This window comes from Oryctolagus cuniculus, chromosome 12 (genome assembly GCF_051225735.1).
Source record: "Oryctolagus cuniculus isolate XC-2025 breed Fujian yellow rabbit chromosome 12, ASM5122573v1, whole genome shotgun sequence".
NCBI lineage: Eukaryota > Metazoa > Chordata > Mammalia > Lagomorpha > Leporidae > Oryctolagus > Oryctolagus cuniculus.
Genome location: NC_142878.1, coordinates 6,338,981 through 6,364,495, shown reverse-complemented (window position 1 = coordinate 6,364,495; position 25,515 = coordinate 6,338,981). Strand labels below are relative to the sequence as shown.

The 25,515-nt window shown below is 55.8% G+C and overlaps 1 protein-coding gene and 1 long non-coding RNA gene across 20 annotated transcripts in view; one reads left to right on the top strand and one right to left on the bottom strand.

Moving 5' to 3' along the window:
* Positions 1-6,924: 6,924 nt before the first annotated feature.
* Positions 6,925-20,331, bottom strand: NR2F2 (nuclear receptor subfamily 2 group F member 2). Of its 3 annotated transcripts, none has more exons than XM_070053313.2 (3): positions 19,578-20,331; positions 11,194-11,721; positions 6,925-8,391 (listed from the first exon to the last, which is right to left on the bottom strand). In XM_070053313.2, the coding sequence occupies exons 1-3, from the start codon at positions 19,618-19,620 to the stop codon at positions 8,117-8,119; spliced, it is 846 nt and encodes a 281-aa protein (XP_069909414.1). In that variant the 5' UTR covers positions 19,621-20,331; the 3' UTR covers positions 6,925-8,116. The 3 variants fall into 3 exon arrangements, with proteins under 3 accessions (XP_069909414.1, XP_051678943.2, XP_069909413.1); XM_051822983.3 differs by lacking the exon at positions 19,578-20,331 and adding an exon at positions 13,307-13,748; XM_070053312.2 differs by lacking the exon at positions 19,578-20,331 and adding an exon at positions 11,813-11,984.
* Positions 18,219-25,515, top strand: part of LOC103352191 (uncharacterized) — a 185,912-nt gene continuing 178,615 nt past the window's right edge. For 13 of the 17 annotated variants that reach the window (XR_016218694.1, XR_016218684.1, XR_016218693.1 and 10 more), the window contains exon 1: positions 18,219-18,957. This is a non-coding gene — a long non-coding RNA (uncharacterized LOC103352191). Of the gene's footprint in view, positions 18,958-23,188; positions 23,328-25,515 lie in introns of those variants that run through there. The other 4 variants (XR_016218689.1, XR_016218685.1, XR_016218698.1 and 1 more) reach the window with 3 other exon arrangements.

Sequence of the window (25,515 nt, the reverse complement as noted above, 5' to 3'; positions counted from 1 at the left end):
TCCCCGGCTGCGCCCACTCCCGCATTGTCCTCCGCGCAGCCCGCACTCGAGCGGCCGTGCGCATCTTATAAAAACCAGCCGGGGCACCCTGGTGGCCGGTGGCATCCGCAGAGCGGGGTTAGCGTCCCAGCCACGCCTGCGTTGTGCTCCGGAATCGACCACTGCAGCCGAGTTCGCGGCCGCCACGGGGCCGGCGGCTGCGCGCGTCGCGGGCCGTGGCCTGGCGCGGCCACGCGGGCCGGCCGCAGGCGGAGATCTGTAAAAATCCACGTGAGCCGCCCCCTCCTCCCGCGGCGCGCGGCCCCTGACACTGCAGCGTTGAAGCCGGCCCGGAGGTCCCCTAGGTCTCCGAGTGCGACAGTACTCAGCGTAGCGGGTAGATGGCACAATTTTCTAACATTTAGAGAGAGGAACCCACGCTGGGAGCAATAAGTCCATTTAAAAGCCCTTTATTTAAGAGGAACAAAGATAACTGACAAGCCAAGTACAGAGACATCTCAATGAAATTTCCAAAGAAGAAAGAGAAATCAGAGGCCAAAGCGAATGCGAACTGGGCCTGGTGGAGTAGGACGGCGCGTCCCTCCCCTTGCAGAAGAGAGAAAGATAAAAGACAGAAAGAAAGAGGTGGTGGGCGTTAGCCACCGCGGCCCAAGCCCGATCCTCGAAATCCTCCGCCACAAAAACTTTAAAATGGCCGGGTGGGCTCGGCGGAGGCAGGTGGGGCAGAAGCCGAATCTGTTTGGGGAAGACTTTTTACGTCTGGCCCCCCCACCCCCGTAAGGAGGCCGCGTCTCCTCGACTTCTGTGTTGGCGTGGTGAGGTCCAGCTCCCCCGCCCCCAGGAGGACGAGCACGCAACGGCCCCCAGCTCTGGGTACAAGCGAGCCCCTGGGAGGGCCTAGGGACCCGAGGAGGCTGTCCTCCAGGAAGGTGCCCAGGACTGGGCCGCAGCCGGCGGGGATCCCAGGACACACCTGCGCGCCCACAGACTCAGGAACGAATGTCACCTCTGCCAAGCTAGCACGGGCGCAGGGTGCCCACTGAAGTCTACGAGGAAGCCAGGGCGGCCCGCGCTTCCTGGAGCGCCCTGGTGCTTCCAGACCTACTCCCGCAGGCCGGAGGAAGGCCAAAGAGAAGGGGGCGAGAGGCCAAGAGATGGGCAAGGGTGTCCCTCTGGTCCTCCCGGACCAGCGCTGGCCCCGGACAACCCTGCCTGGCTTGCCTGCCTAACGGAGGGAAGGGGCGCCGCGCTAGCGCCCGCGGGAGGTCAAATGATTGTATCTGGGTGGGTGCTCGCCGACATATTTGCTGAGTAAACCTCCCTCCTGTGCTGAAGGCGAATCCCCGTTGATAAATCCATCATTACGGTTCGGATTCTGGGAGGCAGCCGCGCCACTAAATTCATCTTACATTTGTAGCGCTTTAATAGACATTTATTAAATGCTTTTAGAGAGAGGCATGGGGCGCGTGATTACATCCTAGTTATAGACAGAACATAAAGACCCACGTTAACACCCTTTTGCAGGAAGGAAGGAAGAGGTGGGGAGGGATGCTAAGGCAGGGAGATGAAGTGAAAGGAGGCGAGAGATGGGGCGGGCGGGGGGCGCAGGGCCTGGGCGTTATTACCAGGGGCTGCCTGGGGGCTGGGAGCCAGGGGAGAGCCGCAGGAAGTCTCCCGCGCTCGAGCGGAGCAGTGCCCGCTCCTCGCGGCTCCCGAGGTCGCCCTCCCCTTGTCCCTCAAAGCCCCTCTCCTATTCTTTCTGTTGGTGCACAAGGGATGCCGCCGCTGCCTTCGCCGCCGACCCATTCTGTCCAGTCTCCTATTCCTTTACTTTAGTTTAGGCCTTTCCAACTGCGTCTCTTTTTTTGGAGTAGCCAGGCTAGAATGAGAAGACAGGGAGACTCCGGCACTCCAGGCCCCCCCAAGAACCCCTTCAAAGCATCCTCTCCAGCCCAACCCCCAACCACAGAGCACACAGATGTCCGGCCCACCAGACCCGGGAGCCCTGAGGGCTCTGACGGCCCCTTGGCCCGAAAGGCTCTGCTGGACGGTCTTCCTCCGCCAGGCACAAGGAGGGCGTCCGGCCACTCTTGGGCTCCCCGCTCTCTAGTGCCTGGACATTTGCCCAGGACTTGCCCCTCGACCTCCTCCTCCGGAACCCGGCCGGCAGGGACACCTGACCCTGCAAAGGGCCTTGTGCCTTTTTGAGCGTCCTGTGGACCTCACCCAAAGGCCCAGCCAGTCTCCTGGCTCCGCTGGCGCCGCGTGCACAGCCAGCGCGGCCTGGCTTCCCCGGGGGACGCAGCCGCGGACCCGGGCTGGGACAGCAGCCGGTAGGACTCCCTGGCTCTTGGTAAGGAACACTTCCGCTATCTCAAAGTTGCCATAAGAAAATAAATACAAGTGACATTGTACTGGGCCAAAGCTCATTAGTTCGTTGTCCAGGCCTAATAAAGGAACAGAAGCGCAAATTATAGAGTTCAGCTTCAACACACGCTCTGTCAGCCGAGATCAGCGCACGGCGAGTCTGATTCCAATTGCTCCCAACTTGCTGTGCAGTTCGCCCCCCACCCCTCCTCGCGAGCAGGAGGTTGGGTGGAAAAATATAGTTCCAAAGGGGGTAATGATCAAGCTTTTCCTCTCGGAAGCCTGCGCCACCTCATTTCCCATCAGTAATCCCAATAAAATTAACGTCGTGGCTGCAATTGAAAAGAGAAGGGCCCGCGACACTCCTGAAATAACACACTCTCCCCCAGCAAAAGGTAAAAAGCAAAACGACCCTTTGTTCGGCTAATTAACGCAGGCCCAACTCCGAAAGCAGATGTGTTTGCTTAGCTAATCACAAGCATGTTTCTTGCAAGGAACCTCATTTCAAGGGGGTGGCTGGGGGGGGGTGATGGGAAAGGGGACATCACCCCCCACCCAGGTCTCTGCCTCACGTCTCTCACCCCACTCTACAGTCCAGTGGCTGAGTGTAGGCGGCCTATCACTCACACCTTTCTTCCCACCCCCCATACCCCAGAGGCCTGGAAGGCAGAGGCCTCTGAGCACCCCCAAGACTGGGAGGTGGGGGCAGAAGGGGGTGTAGAAAAAAATAAAAGTTTTAATGACACAGATGCCATATTAAATGAGGCAGTTTTACAATTCAGTTTGAATAGGACGCTAACTTATTACAAGTGTGTTATCAGAAGGACGATAAGATTTATAACTCCAAGAGTCAGCTTTGGGTCTTAATGACAATGGATGTTAAAGGGAGGAAATCTGTTCTCTATTAGAGGAGAGGAGAGTCCGCTCCCCGTCTTTTAGGTCAGGTACAGATGTGTCCAGGAGGGCTGACACCAAGCCCTTTGTGTCTCCGTATGAAGGATGCCCCCTTCTCTTCGAAATAATCAGGGGTCTCCTTGTTGTGCGAGCAACTCGCTCAGCTGAGAGACAAAAAAGAGAGGAGAGCAACCAGCTAGAATTGGAGACGGAGGTGGAGGTGAGGCAGGGGGCAACTCTGGTGGACAACTCCGTGCCCATCTCTAGGTGCGCACAAAGATTGCTTTCCCCTAAACCAACACAGTAAGCAAACTTTAAAAAACTGGGGTCCTATTACAAACCAACGCCCAGCACTAACTGCTTTAAAATTACTGCATAATTAGATTTAGTTGAATTTCACCATTAATTAGGCAGCCGCACTGCAGGGAGCCTTTGAAATCTGAGAAAATGGGAAAAATCATCTGAAGCACGTTTTTTCAACCTAACTTCAATAAATCTCGACGAGGCCTGGAATTCAGAGAGCACCTCGCTCCCCTCCCCGGGTCTCCAGGCCGGGGCTGGAACTGGACACATAGGGTGAGTCCAGCCAACCCGGGTCGGCCGAGGGCCGGTCCCCAGCGACTGTCCTGCAGAGGCCCTCAGAAGACCCTCTCCGGGAGGCCAGGCCCGTCCCCCGGCGCCCTCGCCCGCTCTCCTCCGCTGCACACGCGCTCCTGCTAGGGGCGCAGTCCACGACGGCTCCGCACGGTTCCAGGGCCTGCGACCACCCGCCCGGAACCGGCCCGCGGCCGGCGCTCGCCCCGAGCCCCCAGCCCTTAGCCGTCGCTCCTCCTCGGCAACTCGCGCCAGCAAGTCCTGCCCACGTCCGGCGGGGTTCGCGGTCCGCCCCCTCCGCAGCTTGGCTCCGGCCCGCGCAAAACCCGGGCGCAGCCCCTGCGTGGATGCGCTCGGCCACGGGCCGGGGTCTGTAAATACCGGCTTCTCCCCTCCCCCTACAGCTCGCCAACACTTAGGATCTTGGGCAGAGGCCGACTTTTAGTCCTCTCCCTGGTTTCTTGGGGGGGGGGAGCGGGGGGAGAGGAGACACGGAATCAACTCCACGGAAGCCAAGCTGGGGAGGGGCTGGGGGCAGGGTCCGAGGTGCCAGCGTTTCCCCTACGACCCGGGCTACTTTAATTACGTAGTCACCCAGGGCCGCGCTCCCTGGCCCGCCAGAGGAGTGCAGGGTTTTCTGCCTGCGGACGCAGCGGCCTTCAGCGGCCCCCGCCCCCCGCCTGCACCCCCCACACCTTTTTTTTTTTTTTTTGTCCTTTTGGTCACCACAATGTGTTTCCCATTACCCGGCCCTTGCCGTGCCTGGCAGCCGGCGCTCGCCGTGCAATGGGAGACGCCATGTTGGCTGCGCTCACAGCACCGAGTCCACCGCGAGCTCCGAGGCCGCTTCTCACGCTCAGCCCCGCGGCCAGCCCCCGCCCCCGCCGCCCGCGCCGCCCGGAGCCGCGGCTCCGCGCGCCCGGCGCCCCGCACTCGCCGCAGGCGCAAGCCGGCTCCCGCTGCACGGCGGCGGGCGCTTCCCGCACGGGCGCCCCGGTCCCGGCCCGCGGCCCCCAGCCCCCGGCGCGGGCTGCGCTGCGAGGCGCGCGAGCGGGCGCCGGCCTGGGGCTGAGTCGAAGTGGCCCGGGCAGCGGCCGCCCCTCGCCCTGCTCCCACTATTGTTGCCTTCCGCGTCTCACCCGGCTCGCACACACCCCCGAGCGCCAAGGGGAGGAGGGGAGCGGGGCTGGGAAAAGAAATAAAGCGAGCTCAGATCAGATGGAGAGAGGAAAAAAAAAAAAAAAAAAAACCAGCAAGGAAAAAGAGACACTTAAAGGGAAAGAGTCGCCATGTTTAGCAGCTTTTTTTTTTTTTTTAAAGATCTCGTCAATTTCACACAGAACGCACTCACTGGGTCCCAGCCCTCGCCTTTTGTCCAATTCAGTCGCAGCAAAGATCTTTTGTTCTAACTCAGCGTGAAAAGAAAAACTTTCTTTAAATGCAATAAACTTAAACCGAACTCAAGACTCTAAACAGATCCTCCTCCAGTCACTCTAAACATATACAAGGGGTTTTGTTTTAACCGTTTCGAGAAGGCTGAGTCCTATTTTGCTCCTGCCTGCAGACCCCCAGGTCCTGGCTGAAACTTAGCGGCACACAGAGGAGCGAGCTCCAACGCCTGGAACACATGCTTCGAGCATAATAAAACAGGGACTGTCTTTTGCTTTGAACATCATAAATTATAATTTAATGCCAATAATAATTTACAACAAATGGCTGTTTACAATAAACGAACACAAAACAAACAAGGAAAAGGGCCTGTGTTTTACTCAGTGGAGCAACTTCACACTCATGGATAGCACTCGCAAGAGGAGAAAATAAACAACCGCCGACAAAACCTCGACCCACAGGTCAGCGGCGCTGCGCCGCGAGCACTCAGGCTAAGGCAGCTCTGGCTACGGAGCGGAGCTGAGGGTCCGCCGGAGCCCGGCCTGCTCGGGCGCCCAAGTCGGAGTTCTCGGTTCTCCGCGTCCTGACTCCCAGTGAGTACCAAAGTTCATAACACACTTTGTAAAATGATCCCCCTTTCTTCCACCTCCCCCTCCGAGAGCTAAACCACAACACGGTGAAGGGTTTGGAGGGGGCAGCCTGGAAAACCTATTTTGAAGAAGAGCAAAATTGCAAGCTCCCAGCACTGAGAACGAAGTAGCAGGGGGGAGGGGGTGGGGGGGGGCACCAATGAAGACTGAAACAGAGAGTTACTACTTCCAAATCACCACAGCCTGCAAAGTTTCCTTCCTTCATTCCTCTCTCTCCCTCTCTCCCCTTCCTTCCTCCTCTGCTTTTTCTTAATTAGGCTTCTTAAGGACAAAGGATCCCAAGACCAGCACAGATTGTATCCACACAATCTGAAATGTCCAAATGTCGAAGTGTTTTTATGTACATAACTCCCATGGAAAAGATTCCCTAGACCTGTGCTCCGGCTCTTACAGAGTGGAGGTAGAGGGGGAGGGGAGAGGCAGGCCCAAGTTATCACAGATCCATGAAAAACAGACCCTTCAGCGCTCCATCACTGAACGTGAGATCCTCTCAACAACCACACTGGATGAGAACCACAGAGTATTTTTAAAAATCGCACCTTCTTAAGGAATACACCTCATTGCAAACAACTGTCCTCTACTTACAAGGCTGTGATTAACTTGCTTGACTGATCTTCTGCATGACTGTCAGAAATGTACAAAAGGGTATTTTTTCTGATCATAAAATAGATACTGATCTCAAGATTTCTAATACTTTTCACAATACCTTCCCTAAACAGGCACTTAAGTGTGACAAATATAAGGGCCCCCTTTTTTTTTCTCCTGGAAAATCCATTTTTAATTAAAAGGAGGATTAGGTGAATTGGGGTGGTTTACTATATCAGTATGCCACTTCCTAAACCATAGATAAACCATTAACTTCAGCTTCTCCCCCCCACACACACCCAAATTAAACAGGCAAATACACTAGTCCACCTTTGAACAAACTGTCTGACGGGAGTAAACAAATGGAGACCCCCGGCCCAGCTCAGAGAGAGCTTTAAAGGGGCTCTTAGCGAAGCAAAACAGTGACTGGGGACAGCCAAACAGGTTTCAGATATCAAATAATATTTTAATTTCTGAATACTTTCAATTTTCCTTGGAATATAACACACAAAGACTCGACCAAACAGTTCAGTTATTATAACTTTTACAGTATACAGAAATGTTGCACTTAAAAAAAAAACCTTCAGTTTTTTTAAAACACAAACTGTAAACTCTAAGATACTGAATCAATCACGTTACCTATAAGTGCCAACAGTGTTATTTTGTCATGCTGATTTCAATGGTATTTTTTTAAAAAGGGAAAATATCAACAATTATAATACAAAGGGTTTGCAAATATACAAACAGATATAGGATTTTCATAACAATTCAAGAACTAAGCAGGGACCCAATTCAAATTACAAAAGTTCAGTTTTTATTCAAAACCTCAGCATGTGTCTTGGACACATTCCTTGGCTGCCAATAAATTCCACAGTTCATTCTCTTTCTTAAAATATTTTTAAAAAGCTAGGTTTGTCATCATGTCTTTGGGGGGAGGGGCTGGGGGCAGTTAAGTGTTGTTTGTGGTTCCTCCCGTTCTCTAATTAAGAGTGCTCAACTTCACCTAACATTTTTGGTCACCACTTGTAAGTGCGTTTCCATCATCTCTGAGTTGCCTTTCAAAAGTTTTATGTCTTCCTATGATATTTTCATGGACTCAGTTTTAATTCTTGCAGAACATATACTTTAATGATACACAGTTTTTAAGAAGCCAAGATTATATCAAAACTTATTATAGAACCACAGAATAAACTGGTTTGGAACCAGAAAAGTACAAAAAAAGAACAGCTAGAGGTACATAGACACAGGACAATTAATAATTTGGAAAAAAAAAAGACTTACTTTCTCCATTCTGCTAATTTTCTCTCAATCTCCTTAAATGCACTTTTAGCAATATTTTTCAAAAATTTACCAAAAAAAGAAAAAGACTAATTTCCTTTTTATACAAAAATGATAAGTAGCAAGTTGTTCTGACCGACACAGGAGTTTTTTTTTTAATGCATTCTGTAAAAGTTCATTTGACAGTCTTTTTTTTTTTTTGAAATTCACAGTCCATTAAATTCTTCCCCTCTCTTCTTTTAGCAAACTTGTAACATCCTTTTATATCCTTTCTTAACAGAAGGAAATTAAGCAAACAAACCAGTCTTTTGCCTTTTCTTTCTCTGTTTCACTCCCCCTTCTGATTTTGATTTATTTATTTATTGAATTGCCATGTAGGGCCAGTTAAAACTGCTGCCGGACAGTAACATATCCCGGATGAGGGTTTCGATGGGGGTTTTACCTACCAAACGGACGAAAAACAATTGCTCTATGACTGAGGAAGAGACGGTGCGGAGGGAAGGGAGCCGGAGCAAAAGCTTCCCGAACCGCGTTGGCTGGTTGGGGTACTGGCTCCTAACGTATTCTTCCAAAGCACATTGGGACTTTTCCTGCAAGCTTTCCACATGGGCTACATCAGAGAGACCACAGGCATCTGGAAGAAAGTTTAAAAAAAAAAAAAAAAGAAACAGAAGAAGAAGAAGAGGAAGAATTCAGTCATCAGATTAAGAGGTTTGAAATGGGTCACATGAGGTGTGTGCACAGTGCTCTGTCAAACTGCCCCAACCGGAGCAGGCGCAAGTGCCTGTGCACTGAGACCTGGTGCTGCTGGAGCTGGTGGTTTGGGGCAGTGAGAACGGGCACGGGATGGTCCGGCCGTCTTTGCTCCCGGTGCTACAGGTTCTCCCTGCCCTAGTCCTCAGGCTGCGTCACTCAGAGGCCCAAGCAAAAGTGCACTGGGTCTTTCTGGGCCAACTCAGTAAACAGACAAAACAGATAAAGCCCAACCCGCGGTGCTCCTCCCCTCCTCCTCCTCTGTAAATAATAGTTTGGCTCATAATTATACAGTGTGGTGGTGGTGGTGGCTGGGGGGCGGGGTGGGGGGCAACAACCTGGCCCAGCACCGAGCAATGGCGTCCACGACCCAACCTCAGATTCTCCCCGAAGAGGGCGACTCATTTTTCTTCAGTCTTTGAAACTGATTTAAGTGGCCCTTTAAAACTGATCTTGTCAGTTTAGCCCATTGAAAAGCAGCCATGCAAACTGTGATCTCTCTGTTCATTTGAGCTGTTTCTTTCCCCCCCTTTTCTTCTCTCTCCCTTTTCTCCCACCCCCCTTTATTTTTTTTTTTAAACCCAGGTCTCTCCAAGAAGCACACCCCCCTCCCTGTTATCTTCAGGAAAACACTTTTCTTTTTCTGATACGTGAAAATACAGTAAGTGCCTTTGAAATGAGAGGCTTCTTGGTGAAGGCGGTTCAGGTTGTGACCTGACCTTTCGGGGGCTCCCCAGACAAGACTGGGGTTAACACATGCATATTGTGAACCAGTAAGACAGATATTCCAAAACAGCCTCCACCAAAGCACCGGAACACGCATGCAACCTCCTCGCGTGTGCGTGTGCGTGTGCATGTATGTGTGTGTGTGTGTGTGTGCTCCTACAGTTGCTGTGCTGCTGTGTGGCCACAGACTGCAGAGCTGTCTGTGGTCAGGCATCAAAAGGTCTCCTTGCTTACGACTCCTTCCCTCCGCGTCTGTACTGTGAGTCTCCCTCTGAATCAGATAACAGGGACCTTTATCTCTTTGTGAGGCGATTTGCATTCTCCACACAGGCCTCCACATTTTGCAAATAGTAATAAATTAAGCTGGTACGACAGTATCAGGCATTTCCTCCGTTGGAAGACCGAGGGTAAGGCTGAGAGCTAACAATGAGACCCCAGCCGTTCACAACCCACTGCCCCTGGTCTGAGAACGCGGGCTGGGTGTCAGGTTGTGGGGCAGAGGACGACCCAGAGTGTTCATTTGCATCTGGCAGGCGTTCTAGATGTCACTGGCTTGCCAGAAAAATCACCCAGGTCCCAGCCCCTGCGTAGGGCTCTCGCCTGCCCAGACACTGCCCTCTAATTGATTACCTATGGACTTCTGAAATTAGCGTCTGGGTGGCTGTGGGGCAAGACTCCACGTGAAAAGTAGCCACCTCCAAAAGGACACAGGTGGGAGGCGAACCTGCAGGGGCTGGGTTCCCCAGACTTCCTCCAAACAATGAGGAAGACACTGTGGGCCTTTTTTGTTGGTCACAGAAACTACCCATCTCTCCTAGCTTCCTGATTACAAGTTGACACCAACTGAGGCAGGCCACCAGGCTCCAAGCCCTGCCAATGCCCAAATGTTTGTTACCCTTCATTGGGAACCCCTTTTCCCTCTCAGCCATGACAAAGGATCAGCTGACAACTTGTCCAAGAGTGTGAGTGTGTGTGTGTGTGTGTGTGTGTGTGTGTGTCTGGAGGGGGGTGGGGAGGCTCCATTCCCACCCACCTGGTCTACCCTGAACTCTGCCTGGAGGCAGCCAGAGGCTCAGGCGTGGCCTGGAATGGAAAGCCAGACACCTTCAGAAAATCATTTGGCCTCAAGAGTTAATTAATATCAGATCTATTACTCACACAGGTTAAACTACATGCAAACTAATTAGATTTCATAATGCAGGCAATGATGGTTTTACATCTCCAGCAACACTCCATGCCCAGCCCGAGCTGGCATGTACTTAGAGCTGTTTGAAGACTGCCTCCAGTGTTTGCCTGGGCAGCAGAAGTAAGCAGCCAGGGTCTTCACCCCTTGCACTTGTTCTACAGGGTCATGGTGGCCCCTTGCCCCTTCCTGCCCCTCTGACAGCACTTCCTCCTCTCCAGGCAGTCTGCATTATTTTAGTAAGAATACGATTTTGGAGACTGCTGCCCTCGGGTTGGCTCTGCCTGGAGCTCCCACTCCTACTGAGATATCAGGCAAACTTTTCCCCTGCAGGGACGATGCCAGGGCTGCTGCTCCCAGGCCCAGGGGGCATCTCTTGCAGGCTCAACCAGGGTGCCAGAGAAAGCTTGAAGGGATGCCCCTGGGGTCTGGCAGGCCCACGGGTGGGGAGGGCCTTAGGCTCAGAGAGGGAGAGGAGAGTGTGTCCCAGCAGGGCCGGTGGACAAGGGGAACAGGCCAGAGACTGCCCTGTGGACCATTTGGGGAGGCTCTGCTGGACGCATCATTCCTGCAGCCCAGCCACCTTCTCTGTCCCGGGCCAGGCCTAATGGTGCCTGGGCAGCTGCACACAGTGCCCATTTGAGGCTGCATTCAACAGTTTGACCTATCAGGGGGAGGCTGGGATTGCCCTGGGGACTGCTAATTCTCTGGGCCCCAGCGGTGGGCCGATGGGCCGCAAGGCCCCCTGAGCATGCCAGACGGGCTCCTCCGTACCTGAGGTGAACAGGACTATGGCCTTGAGGCAGCTGTACTCGGCCGAGTCGACGTGCAGCGCCTTGAGCTTTTCCACTTGCTCTTGGAAGATCCGTATGTGGTCCATAAAGGCGACCACCCGGTCGGCGGACATGGGCGAAGCGTGCAGGCCGGCGGCTGCCAGGAGCGGGGCGACGTGGAGGGGCATGGAGCATTGTGCCGCATTCAACACGAACAGCTCGCTCCAGGTGAGGCGAAGCAGGGCCACCTGGTCCGTGATCTGCAGGTCGGGGAAGAAGGGGATGTTGCGGGCCCACTCGACGGCGCTGAAGAGCATCCGCGCGGCCAGTTCGCAAATGTTCTCGATGCCCATGATGTTGTTCGGTTGCATGCACTGGCTGCCGAAGCGAGACGTCGGGTAGGGCTCGGCGCGCAGCAGCAGGGAAATATATCCGGACAGGTACGAGTGGCAGTTGAGGGGGTCCCCGTTGGTCAGCGCGAACTGCCCGTGGGTCGGCTGGGTGGGCGGCATCCTTCCCCTCTGCACGGCTGCGGGAAGAAAAGAGACACTCCGCAGTTAATGACCAGACTCGGTCCCCACAGGTCCCCCGGCACGGTCGGCCCCTGGCCCGACCCCCACCTGCCCCCAGGCCCGGAGCAGCGCAAGAACCAGACAGGCCTGCCTCCCACAGAGCTGGGCGCCGCCGGGCGCCGGCAGCTCTCGGCTCGCTTCGCCACCCAGGCCGGCTCCGGCCGCCAGAGCTGCACATTTGCCTCCTAGGCCCGCTCGGGGCTGCTCCGTCAAGGACCCAGAATTGGCCACCTTGCCTGGGGGTGGGGGGGTCCCAGCGCAGTGGGCGGGAGGAGGCATTCTGGGGGGCATCTTTCTTCCTTACTGCTAAACAGCTGATATTTCTTATTGATTGGAGGAGAGGGAGCGGGAGGGGCGAGTCTGGGGGGTGGGGGGGAGGGCGAGACGCGTTTGCAGAAGACACAAGGGCTGGCAGGGGCCGGCCTGTGGCCACCTCGAAGCGGCGCTCCACCAGGCCTGCAGTCCCAGCCCTAGCCCGCCGGGGAGCCCCCGTTGAGAGGCGTGCGGAGGGCCCAGGTCTGGCGTCCTCCTAGCCAGTGAGCTCAGAGGAGGCGGTCGAAGGGAGAGGGCGGAGAGAGAAAGAGAGGCCGGCCGGCCGCGGCGAGAGGAAGCCGGGAAGAGGCAGGGAGCGGGCGGCGGGCGCCCACGCAGCCCGGGCAGGGCCGAGGGGGTCCAAAAGAGCCGGCTAGGCTCGGTTGCTAACTGAACGCGGACCGGGGCAGTCGCTCTCGCAGAAACACAAAGGAAGCCCGGCGCCGGCTCGGCCCGGCCCGGAGCCCGCGCCCCGCGCCCCGCGCCGAGCGCGCCATTGGCAGAGCCCTGCTCCGGCGCTCGGCGGGCTGCACATCACAAAGACCCAACTCGCGCGGAGCGAAAGCGGCCGCCCGAGGCCCCTCGCCCACCCTCTCCTATCGCTCGCTCCCCGTTTCAAAAGTGAAAGAAGAAAAAAAAAAAGAAAGAAAAGAAAACAGAGGTGTTTTTTTTTTTTTTAGCAGAATGTTAATCTACGGAGGGTCACATGAGCGCTGCCGGGGCGGCAGCGTTAATACGGCGAAGTGCATAAAATTGCCATTTGTAATTTGAACCTCCTGTGCAAAAGTACAATCTCAGGTTGTTGGTTTTTTTTTTTTTTTTTTGAGAGGGTGGGGGCTGGGGAGGAGGGACATATGTTGAACATGCAGGAAAAACAAGGGGAGAGAGAGAGCTGGAGAGAGAGAGGCAGAGAAGTAAAGCAGGCTTGAAAACAACAACCACTACAACGGCACAAACACCACCCGTCCCTCGCGGAGAGGCCAACTCGAGTGAACTCGCAATCGGAGCGAAGGGAGCGAGAACAGCCCGGGAGGGAGGGAGAGGGGGAGAGAGAGAGAGAGAGAGTAGAGGAGCTCGGCTGGCCCAAGCATGCGGCTGTGGGGTCCGCGTTCCGGCGCGGACCTCGCGGCTCCAGGGCGCCGGCTCCGCGTCCTCACCCGAGCGCAGGGCCCAGCCAAACGCACCCAGGGCCCGGGATCCCGGGGAGGGGGAGAAAGGAGAGGCCGATACCTTCCCGTCTCATGCCCACTTTGAGGCACTTTTTGAGGCGGCAGTACTGGCACTGGTTGCGGTGGTGCTGGTCGATGGGACAGTTCCGGTTGGCGCGGCACGTGTAGCTCAGGTTCCTCCGCACGCTGCGCTTGAAGAAGCTCTTGCAGCCCTCGCACGTGAACTGGCCGTAGTGCTTGCCGCTCGACTTGTCCCCGCACACCACGCACTCGATGTGCTGCTGCTGCTGCTGCTTGTCGCCGCCCGGGCCGCCGGGGCCGCCCTGGCCGCCGGCCGCCGTCTGGGCCGGCGTGCTGGCCGGGCCCCCCTGGCCGGGAGTCTGCGGCGTGTGCGGGGCGCCGGGCGGCGGGCCGGGCACGGGCGGCGCCTGCGAGGCCTGGCTGCCCTGGGAGCCGGGCACCTCGTCCTGGGGGTCGCGCCACGTGCTGACTACCATTGCCATATCTATGGGGGCTGCGTCCGGACTTCCTGCTCCCCTGGCTGCGGGCGGCGGCGGCGGGGCGGCGGCGGCGGCGGCGGCTCCCGGGTCTCGGGCTCCTGCGCGCCGCCTTTTGTGTGTGCGAGGGTGCGAGAGGGCGCGGGAGGGCGCCCCGGGTGGCTCAGGGCTAGTTGGTGGAGGTTGGTGAGTTTTTCCTTTTTTGTTTTTGCTTTTGCAAAGTTGTGTCGATGGCTTGTCTGGCCCGGTGTGTTTGTTTTGTTTGTTTCCCTCGGCTCAGCTTTGTTGGTTTCGGGGGGCTTTCCGCCGGGAGGGGAGGGGAAGGGGACAGGGGAGAGCGAGCGGGAGCAGAGCGTGGAGAGAGGGAGGGGAGGGAGAGCTGCGAGTCGATTGTCTGGCTTCAAGACAGAAGTAGGAGGCAAAAAAAAAAAAAATCTCTCCAAAGATCTCGCTCGCTCTCACTCTCTCCCTCCCTCTCTCGTTCACTCTCTCGCTCTCAGAGCTGGTGTGCAGCCCAGGAGGAGTTGGAGGAGGAGGAGAAGGAAGAGGAGGAGGAGGAGGAGGACGAGGACGAGGAGGAGGAGGAGGAGGAGGAGGTGGAGGAAGAGGAGAGGCGACTGTCCGGGGGCCAAGTCCAGGGCAGCCCACAGTCAGCCATTCAGGAAAGCCATCGAAATCAGGAGGACTGGGAGAGCAGAGGCGCCGGGCGCGGGCGCGCCCAGGGAGCCCGGCAGGCCGGGGCGGAGGCCGGCGGCCCGCGGAGTGGCCGGAGCGCTGCCCGGGTCCGGGGGAATCAGCATGAAAGTGGTCCGCGTCGAGCGCTGCGCGGCGTCGTCCTGGCGCTGGGCCGCCGCCGCCGCCGCCGCCGCCGCCGCCGCCTGCCCCGGGCGCCCGGCGCGCGCCTCGCTCGCTGCGGCCGCCGCCGCCCGCTGTCGCCGGGTGGAGGCCGCCGCCGCCGCCGCCGCCGCTCCCCGCGGGCCGCCGCCGCCGGAGCCGCCGCCGGGTCGGGCCCGGAGCCGCCGGAGCCGCCGCCGCCGCGTCTAGCGCCGCCGCCGCCGCTGAAGTCGCTGCTGCTGCCGCCGCTGCTGCTGCCGCCGCCGGAGCCGCTGCTGCTGCCGCTGCCGCCGCCGCCGCACGCACATAGGGAAAGAGTCAAGGCGCCGGCGGCGGGGGAGAAATGATAGAGGAGAGAAAGGAGGGCAGATCACCACCTAGAAGCGCATCCTCGGTGCGCGCAGGGGAGAGAGAGACGGAGAGGGAGAGAGGGGCAGAAGAGGCAGCGCGGCGCCCGGAGCAGGCGAGGAGGAGGAGGAGGAGGCGAACACACACGCGCGCACGCACACACACACCGCGGAGAGAAAAGAACAGAGCATCAAAGTGATCAAATATGCTAAAAAGGGGGGCGCGGGAGGGAATGCGATTTATAGGCGCCGGGGCTGGCAGAAGTGGCTTCTCCGCGATCGGCTCACCGAGCTCTCTATATAGTGAACTTTGACACGACTGCTGCAACTTAGCGCACGTTGCCATGGCGACGGCGCGCCTTATAAGGCAGCCGCCGGGGTTGGCCTGGCCAGGCGCGCGCGCGCCGCCCCCTCGCCGTCATTGGCCGGAGCGCGCGGCGGCCCCGCCATGGCGGCCCGCGGGCGCAGCCCGGTCCTAGCGCGAGCGGCGTGGCGGGGCCGCGACGCGGGGCGCGCGGGGGGCGGGGACGCGGGGGCCGTGCCGTGGCGGGGCCGCCGAGGCTGGGCGAGGCGGGGGGGGGGGAGGACGCGGAGATGGGCGCACGGCCGCTCGCCCGCCCGCCGGCCCCGGGGAGCGCGGCCCTCGGCTCTCCGCGCGGCCCGCACCCGAGGTTTCCGCCCCGGCGGGGAGCCGAGCGCGGCGCGCACACACAACGCCTCTTAAAGGCTCCGCGAGCGAGCGAGCGAGCGAGCGAGCGGCTCGCGAGGGAATCGGGGACTGCGCCTCGCACAACTTGGCGATGCCGCGCGGCGCGCCGCCCGGGGACTCGCGGCGCATCCCGGTGGCCTGTGGCGCCCGGGCCGGAGAAAAGTTCTCCGCCGAGGGGCAGCGGGCGGGGGCGGGACGCTGAGGCGAACGGAGCCCGCGGGCGTTCCCCACACGGAAGGTTTGGCCAAATCCGGGCGGTGGCACAGCCTTCGCTGGGTCGGCTCAGTTCTCTGGCTCGGTTAGGTGGCTCTTTTCCCACCCCCCACCCCCGCCCCAACTCTTTTTTTTTTTTTAAGGGGGTGGGGGTGGGGAAGCCCTGGTGTGCCCGTCTGCTCTCGGCAGGGCTAACGTTTCTGGGGTAGGTGGCCTGACATCTAATTGCTCCAAGTAAGCATCTCGGATGCTGAGAAGCAGAAGTGGGCTTCCTCTCCTGGTCAAGGCGCAAGTGCAGTCGGTTTCCGCCAACTTTATCCTCTCTCGCTGGTCTTTGCAAACTCCGAAGCCAGCGCTCTGCCGCCCGGTCGTGGGGCCAAGGGAGAGGCCGCTCGGCTGGCTGACGGACAGGCGGGGGTGGCCGCAGCCTCGCCGCGCACACGCATCGGATGCACATTTGTCAATGTACGCAGACAAAGAATTCGGCGACTGTGTTCCTCCGTCGCAGAACAGTTGAGGACGGACCTCATTGTTCCTCAGCTGCCTTTTAAGCATTCATACAGTCATTAAAACACACCCAGAGATTCTGCCCCAAACTGGAAGTGAGACCAGCCCAAGGCTCACAGCAACCGCGCACAAGCCACGACTTCTCCCTCAGGAGAGCCCCTGCGACAACTTCAAAGCCTGCTCCCCCATGTGCGAAAACTATCGACCGACCGCGGCCCGTGTCTTTCAGCTCCAGGGTGTTTGGTCTTAAACATCAGATATATACAATTGCGCCTCTGGAATACACTGTATATTCGCACGCCTTTTCCTGGGCTACGGTTCTCTCACACTGATACCAGAAAATCATGATTCCACCAGACACACCCTGCACCGAGAAAAACTGTAAACCGCCAGTCAACCAGGTTGATGAACAATTAAAATATTTTACACAAAAGACGCTGAGCCCTAGGAAAAAAATGAACACTTATAAGGAGTAAATTGACGACTGCAGAAACACATCCCTGGTAGCGCGAAAAATTGGTGAGATAAGGTATTTTAAAAAGGAAACGCCACATTTAATTGACATGTGTAGATTGTAGTTTGTGTTCAATTCCCTTTGCCCACACATAGGCAGAACAGGAGGTACGAACTAGACGTAAGCAGACAGGGGCTGGTTTTTTAGGGAAGGAGAAATTCCACTTAAACTTTACTCCTGAAACTCCTTAGCCCTTGCTCTTTCCCCACTGAAGTCACACTTTTCGCTACAGCTGCAGGTGCTGGGATTATTTGAAAGTATTTAAAAAAAAAAAAAACACCCTAGAGTGGACCCTCAACTAAGATAAACCTGGTGTTTAATAAGATTACCACAGAGTGAAGCCAGACTGAGAACTTCAGGTTGATGAGAGACACAATATAGCTTTCTCCTGAAGAGGACCAGAAGGATGGAAAAGAAATCATTTCAAAGGAGACGGTTTTGGGTTTTTTCCTCTTCCTTTCCAACCTCTATGATTCGAGCAGTTGCCCAGTGCCACAAATGTCAGTTAATTAGGGGCAAACTCAGCCTAGATGTAGTGGGACTGGAATCGAGATGGGAAATCTAATGGGTATACTCATCTCAATTTAATAGATGAGAATAATTGATTATAGGGAAATTTTAATCTTGACTTTTGAGTGCGGAGCGGTCCACGGCAACATCATCTTTTATTAAAAAAAAAAAAAAGAAAAAAGAAAGAGAAAAGGGAGATCAGCTTCCATGGGTCATGTAGAGATTTTTGGAATCTGAAGTACGCTCTGATGGCCTTAGATTGAAAATAAAGAATTTCCCAAGCCATCTCTCCTGTGAAATTGGAGCCTGCCAGGCACACGACCACAGGGCTGCCATAAAGTCAGAGGTGTTTCTGTATTTTTGAGACTCATTCAGTCATGGAAGTGCTGTCAAAAAGGTTTTAAAAATCACCATATGAATTGTAGTTAATTTTACTGCATAGAAGACATAGGTATGGCAGACTGCAAAGGAAAAAGAAACACAAATATTTTAAATGTCTTCTTCAGAGATGCTGGCTTGCCTTGATGCCAAGATTAAAAACCTCAAAGACTAACCAATAAATATCAATATATTGTTCTTTTTAAAGGAAACCCAGGCCAGTCTCTTATTGCAGATGTAAATTTATTTTAATGAGAGGAATGACAAGCTTTAATTTGGCTGGAGAAAGCTGGAATAGCATTTCTTTTAATCTGGGGAGACAAACAAACACACACCCAGGAATATGATTTTTTTTTGCGGAAAGTGGCTGGATGGGCTGTAATTCTTTACAGATTAAATCACACTATGAATACAGGCCCCAGCAAATGCCGAGTTTAACTCTGAACTCAGTGGAAACCAGTTCTGTCCACCAGGATTCATTGAATTCCTCCTTTCCCCCAATCTCGTCCGTGTGTGTTTTTCTCTTCCACCACACTGGAGCTCCATGAATAGGGAAAGGGGCTTCCATTGTGTCCCTCTGAACTTCCAAGTCAATGCAATTTTTAACCACTGGCTTGTGGTACTTTGAAAATCACCAGGGGCTGTCAGAGTTGGGTCCTCTGAAAAATTTACAGTGCTAAATCAGAGCATATGCTGGGAGGGAAAGAATTGCTGAAGATTGGAGCAAGTACAGTATCTGTCTGCCCCCTAGTGTAAGAGCCCTCGCTGCCTAAAATTCAACTTTAAAAGAAAAGGAGCTCTTAAAGGGAAACGACTTTGGGCTCACGTAGGCATAGCAGAATGAAACTTCTGTACATTTTAATCTGAATAATTCTTCAGGATTTAAAATTAATTGGCTCTGGCGTGGTTGGACTGCACCGGGATCTCGCCACCTCTGCGTTCCCCGAGTCACTGGTGAAGAGGTGATTTTTTTTTTTTTGAACTGGGTTTATGTGAGTCCCCCTCACCCCCTCCTCTCTTTTTCTTTCTCTCTGTCTCTGTCGTCTCTCTCCCTGGCTTTTTAAAAATGAGGAACCGTTCCCCGAACGTTCTGGACAGAGCACAGAATTACTGCTTAAGTCAGCCCGGCGCGGTTGCAAATAGACAGCCAAAAGGTAAACGTTTGCCAGAAACCCGCACGCCAGCTCCGCCACCCCGCCGATGGTGAGTACCCCGTCTCGTCGCGGTTCTCCCGGCTTAGCCGGGCGCTCGCCTCCCCGACCGGCGGCCGAGGGCGCCGGCCGCCGCTTTTCTCGAGCCCTGCCTGCCTGCCTGCCTGTCAGTTGCACAAGGTTGCAAAACGAAGCGCAGAGACAAATCCAACAGTAAATTCGTATACTTAGCGCGAGCCTGGCAGCTCCTTTGCTAGAAAACCCAGTCGCCTGCTCCTTGGAAAGCCACGCTTATCCGACTGGTTTTCGGCTTTCTCTATGGAAGGAAATGAGTTTCAGGAGACAGGACGAGGAGATGGGAGGCACCGCAGTCTTTATGCTTCGGCTTAATCATATTTTGGCAGCTTTGCAATTGTATTTTCCCCCCTCTTCCCCCTGCACCACCTCTCCTACCACACACATGTAATAAAACATGGCAATGCATTGAATTGACTCTGTCCCCCCTTCCCCAAAACCCCTTAAACCACAGTCCTAGGCATTCCATACACGTTAGCAAACCGAATTTCTGAAAAGCCCCCAAGTCATCCCCAACCCCACACAGCACAAGGAGGAAAGTGAGAAAGGAGAGAGAGAGAGAGAGAGAGGAGAGAAAAATACTGTAAGTAAACATACCAAAACCATATTTGCCTTGCTCAAGGTCCCAAACCGCTTGCATCTTCCTTCTAAACTGGAATAACTCTCCTTTAGTTTGGCGAGGGAAATAAACGCTTTGTTGGCCCCCTGAAAAGATGTGTCTTGGATAATTAAAGAGAATCGCCTCCTCGGTGTTTATCTAAGCGATTGTGCAAACTGATAAAAAGTAGGCACTAGCCTGCAGGGAAAACGAGGAAAGGTGACGGGAGAGATCTTCCACCTCAAGGAAGTGCTTCCCCATGTATTAGGCGCTAGCTCTCAGCCCTGGAAAACCCTGCACACTAACTTTAGAGAGACAAGGTTTCAAGGAGTCTGTACATAGCTGCTGAGGAATGCAAGCCTCGCCTTTAAGAAAAAAAACCCCAAACCGTAGGTAGGAGATGTCTGGAGTGATCCTTGTCTCTCATCTCATTCCTTAGAAGGAAGAGTGCGTTGTTACACCTTGTTTGGGGCTGGAAAGACGAGACTTTAAAAACACCCGTCCAATTGAAAAAAATCTCCCAACTTAATGAGTTTAGTCGGAGGCTGGAGCAAACGGCTCAGCCTCAGCAGAAAACCGCCAACAACTATGGGCGATACTGCAAAGCAAGACGACCGAGGTGCAGCCAGATCCCACTGTTTGGGGTCCAGAGGGATGGAGGCTAATCCTAAAGCAAGTTGGAAAAAAACAGAGGTGGGAGAAGAGAGGAAAAAGCAGCAGCCTTGCAGGCTGGCACGCAGGCTTCCCTTGTCCTGGATCAAAGATAGAACTTGAAATAGGAGGGCAACGTTTTTTTCCTAAGAATCCCTTGGATTCCTCATTTCCTACTTTTAACTCAAATTCCCCCCAGTGAGTCCCCCCTCCCCCTTGGATTTGTGTCTCTCCCCCTTTCCAGTCCCCATTCTAGAACTTTCCTGAAGAGGAACTCTATGTTTTTTTGGGGGGAGGGGTTCCCCATTTCATGCCTCCGTAGAATGAATGCCCAGTTCACCCCCTCTTTTAATCTTCTCCCCGAAATGAATAAAGGGAACAGGAATACTGTTAACCAGCAAAAACTGAGGATAAACTAAGACTGCCTCCTCACACTTTTAAAACGGTTTTAAGTAATGGATTTTTTGGGGGGGTTGTTTTAAGAGGAGAATAATGGGGAAACACAGATCTTTTATTTTGGGAGACTGTTATAGTAAGATGTATGTCAGACTTGACAAATGGAACTAACGCTCTTGGGCTGCTTCTTGTCCTTGTCTTAAACAGGAATTAAGTTAAACACAGTGCTGAATGTTAATTACATGTTTACTGGCTAATGAAAATTACAAATGGTTTTGCCACCTCAAACAATGATGAAAACTCTGAAGACACTGTAATTATATACTTTGAGGGAAATAACTCAGAATATTGATCATAAGAAGTGTAAATCTTTTTTTAACTATTCATTAATACCATAAATACGGGCTGCAGAAGTTCTTCCTTGCGGTTTGTCTCATCAGTTGCAGGAGCGGGTGGAAGGTGAGGCTCCTGAGGGGTGAACTCATTCTCTGAGTAGAAGGAGGCCACTTGTGTAACTGGGGGGTGCCCCTCCCTTGCGCCCCGCCCCTTCAACCCCAGCTGAAGGTCGAGCGCTGGTTGAACCAGGAGGCCAGCTCAGGGCAGGTGAAGGTGATCGCAGCGGGCCTGCCCCTCCTCCCCCCTCCCCAGCTCTCCTCTCCTCTCCTCTCCCTCCTCCCTTTCTCGGCAGGGCTGATGGAGGACTGCCTTCCTCACCTGGCCTCCTTCCCCCTAACCTGGCACTCTGGGTTCCTGGTAGGGACCATCCAGACCGGGCAGCTGACCTCAGTACAGCCGTGCCACCCTGACAACTTGAGTTCCCTCCTGCTGTCAGAGGTGGCTAGAGCAGGTCATTGGTGGGGTGGGAGTTAGGGATGGAGGTGGCTCTTGGGTACGGTGGCTCTGGTCCATGAACCAGAACTGGATTCCCTGGCCTGAGGAGCAGAGAAATTTTTTGTTTTTGTTGTTGTTGCCATTTTCTTTTAACTTTGGCCAGGGTTGGCAGCCGCTTAGATCTGGAGGGGTCAAAGGTGAGGGCTGCACTAACCCTAAAAGACTGACCTGCCCTGGCCAGAAAGCCAAGTGGCCAGTGGAGCTGGGAGTTTGTCAGCCACTGCCTGCCTTTTTTGAGGGGGCGCTGGTGAAACCCACACATGCCTAGGAGCCGTGGGGGCACAGCACCGAGTGTGGGGTTTAAGTGGAATATTGCCGGTTTTTAAAAAAGTGCCCTGGGCTTGTGGGACTGGAGTCCTCTTTCCCCCTGAGAATTCCCAAGGCGCTGGGCTTTGTCTTAGAAGGAGTGGAGTTTCTGAATGGTGTGAAAGGGACAGAGAGGGTCGCTTCAAATCGATTTTACTTGTCCTTTCTGTCTTTTCGGATCAACGCCCTTCAATGGGCACAGAGGTGCTCTTTCAACCAAAAACTTGTGCTACATTTTCTGCCTGTATTGGTGCTAAATACAATAAGCGTTGGGCAGATTTTTTTTTCCCTTTGCCCTCCAAAGCAAGAAAGCACCCTAATTAAATTGTTTTATATGGACAGTCAAGACGGACCAATTAAGTATGCATTAGTATAAAGATAGAGTCTGCAGATAAGGCAGTTGAGAGGGTCCTGGCCAGGACAAAGGAGAAGGCGCCAGCGTCCGGGAGGGGGGGCGTTGACCCAGCGAGGTCGCACACTGCAGAGGCCCGGGCCCCAGGTGAAAGGGGCACAGGCCGGCCAACAGGTGGGTGGCGGTGTTGCAGACCTTCAGGACGGTGCCCGTGGCCCAAGGGCGGTGGAGCCCCAGGGGCTGGTGTCCCTCACTCTCCTCCCCTGGAAACAGAGCAGTCTCAGGTGGCTTCGACCGTCGGACGTCGGAAGTGCCGGGCCCCATTCGGGGTCGGGCCCGCTTCCTGGAGTCTCAGGTCCCCGGTGCTGCCCTGCAGCAACGAAGCGGGGTGAGCCCGGGCGGAGGCCGGCAGGGCCAGGGGGCGCAGACACTGGCCGCGGCCCCCCAGCCTTGGGGGCAGAAGTCCTTCTCATAACATCTCCAGGCTCGGCGCTTTCCCGAAGCGAAGGAAGGGGACGCCTCTGTGCCAGGAAAGTGAAAGTTCGCCCTGGACGCCATCCCGGCCAGAGGGGCGTCGACCCGCCGACGCGGGACAGGGCAAAGGCAGAGAGGGTCCGAGAAAGGGTGGCGAGCGGCGGAGCTCCTGGTCCAGCGAAGGGCAGCCCTGGCCTTCTCCACCCCCTCCTCTCCACCCCCCGAGGTTGTGGGCGGGTGGAGAGCAGCTCGCCCCGAAGGAGGTGACCCCCGGGGCAGGGGCTGGGGCCTCCCCGCCGCCCCCGCTCGGGCCGTGATAGGTGGTCCCCGGGCCGCAGGGCCGCACGGGGCGCCGTCGGAAGGGGCGGCGTGGGGGGAGCCCAGGGAAGTAGTTGAACGTCAAAAGTAAAAAGGTGGAAAAGCTGATTTTCCAGGCGCGCTGGAGCCCCCTCCCTCGCCGGTTGCCGAGGCCGTAAATCAGCGGCCGGCGGCGGCAGGGGCGGGCGAAGCCCCTCGGCGGGCCCGGCGCGGCCCCGCCCGGCCCGTGCGCACCTCCCGGTGGGCCCCGGATCGATCCGCAGCCTAGCCGAGGATGTCACCGCACTAAATATTTACTGATCACACACAAATAGCCGGGGCTCCAACGATTTTCCTCTGTGAGAAGAGCGCGGAGAGAAGGGTAAATCATTTTATTAGTGTGGATAAAGCCCAGAGCACACTCCGGCCTGGAGTGTTTTAAGATGTGTCTTCAACGGGATGAAAAGAGTTAGGGAAATCGATACGGAGTGATTAGAAGCCCCCGGGGTGACCGAGGGGGACTGGGCTTTCAGGGATTTGGCGAGGCTGCAGGGGGAGGGGGGAGCAGGCCTCGCGCGGGGCGGCCCGACCAGCTCCCAGAGAGCTCCCGGCGCAGGCCGGCTTCCCCCTCTCCTCGACGGGAGACGCGAGGGCGCAGCCGGCGGCAGGGAGGCCGCCCCGCCCGGCTCCGCCGCGCCGGCGCCCAGTGAGGGCCGAGCCGGCCGCCGCGCGGTGCAGGGCTCGGGAGCTGCGCGGGCTCCGCGCGGCGAGCCGCAGTGGCCAGGTGCCCCCGGGAGGCGGTCGCAGGTGCGGCGCGCCCTCGAGGGAGCGTGCGTCTCGCGCGGTCTGTCCGGGCTGCGCCCAGGAGGACAGGTGTGGCCCACACGAGTTGCATCCCTCTCCCTAGCATTTCGGGGGGGCTCCCGCCAGCCGTGTCCCTCCGCACCCACAGCTTTCTCCCCTTTAAGTCCCTGCTCCTCGTCTTCCATATTTGCGAAGAGGACCTGGTGAGCCAGCCCAGCTCGCCGCCTTTCCTTCCCAGCCACCCGGCGTCGAAGGAGGCCACCGGGTACCGCGGGGCGACTGGAGCGGTTCGGGGCAGGTGCGGCGAAGTCTGCGGCCGAGGAAGAAGGCCGGGGGCAGGGAACCTCCTCGGAGAAGTGCCCCCCCGTGCGGTCCCCGTGCTCTGCAGGGTGGGAAATCAGCTTTGGGGGCATCAGGCCACAGCCCTGATGGAGGTGGAAACCTGTCGGGGAGAGAGGGGTGCAGGCTGGTGCAGGGACCTTAAGTGGCGGAGGTGTCCAGGCTGGCCGGACTCAGGCGGGTTGGGGACACTGGCGAGGGCACCCCAGCGGCGAGGTCGTGGCTTTGCGCTTCTGGGGCTCGAGGCTGGCTCGCCACGGGGTTCAAGACAGCTGCAGAAAACCAAGTAGAGGAGGGGCGGAGGGTGAGGAGAGAGGAGAACCTTCTTCGTTTCTTCTTCCTTTGCCCACTCCTGACCTTCTCCTAAAAATCTTCTCCCTAGGAAACTGATAGCGCCCTACATGTATGTACGTGTGTGCGTATGCATGTGGTGTGTGCGCGGCAGGGTCGGCCCCTCCCCCTGTCCACTGCTTCATGTTCTGGGCAGCCTGAGGGATTCAGTTCAGGATGCCCTGCCTGGCGCTTCGTTCGGTGCAACAGGAAATATAACCGCAGATCCAATTAACCGTTTTTCCAGAAGGGAGTTTTTTTTTTTTTTTTCCTAATGATGATTATGAATCCCAATGGATTGGAGGTTCTGTTCAGGTGTGAGGAGATCGGTGTTCGGAATTCCTTCCTCGGTAATCCTCTCATTCCTGCATAGGGAGCTGGCCAGCGTCGCTGACCTGGCGGTGTCAGGAGCCGGGTCTCCATTAACCCTTGTCGGTCTTGGCCAGGGCGTAGGTTAACTACACTGATCTACCAAAAGGGACTGTGGCAAACATGATGCACACCAGGAAGGAAGGGAGGAGAGGAGGAAAGGAGAGAGGGCGGGAAGGAAGAGGAAGGGCAGGGAAATGCAAAGGTTGTAGAGCCCAGCCTTTCCGTGAGAGCAGCTTCCATTCACAGCTGTCGCTCGCGTCCCCACGCCGGCTCCACGACGAGGGACCTCGGAGGAGAGGGGACCGAACGCAGGGAACTATTTCCTTCCATTCTAACCGGCCGCCCAGCTCACCTTCAACAAATATCCAGTGTGTGGACAGCGCTAGATTATTGTGTGAGGGAGTTTTCAAAAGTAAAACAAAGACCCCATTGCATCGTTTACCTTCATTCATTTAAATAGAATCTCATTTATATTTCCTCCAGGGGTCAAATTATAGCCATAAAGTCTGGAGGGGATAAGAAGGATATATTCTGCTGGCTTCGAACTGGGTGGCATTTCAGTGGACAGTTACACACCAGTCACGTGCAGGAAGGTGTATGCACATGGGTGTGTGGACATTTTCATGGCATTAGAAGTCCCTGGATGGATTCAGGATTCATATACTCAAGCACCAGATAGAGTCTGTCACTCACCCGTGCATTCCGGGAGTCTGGCAGGAAGCAGT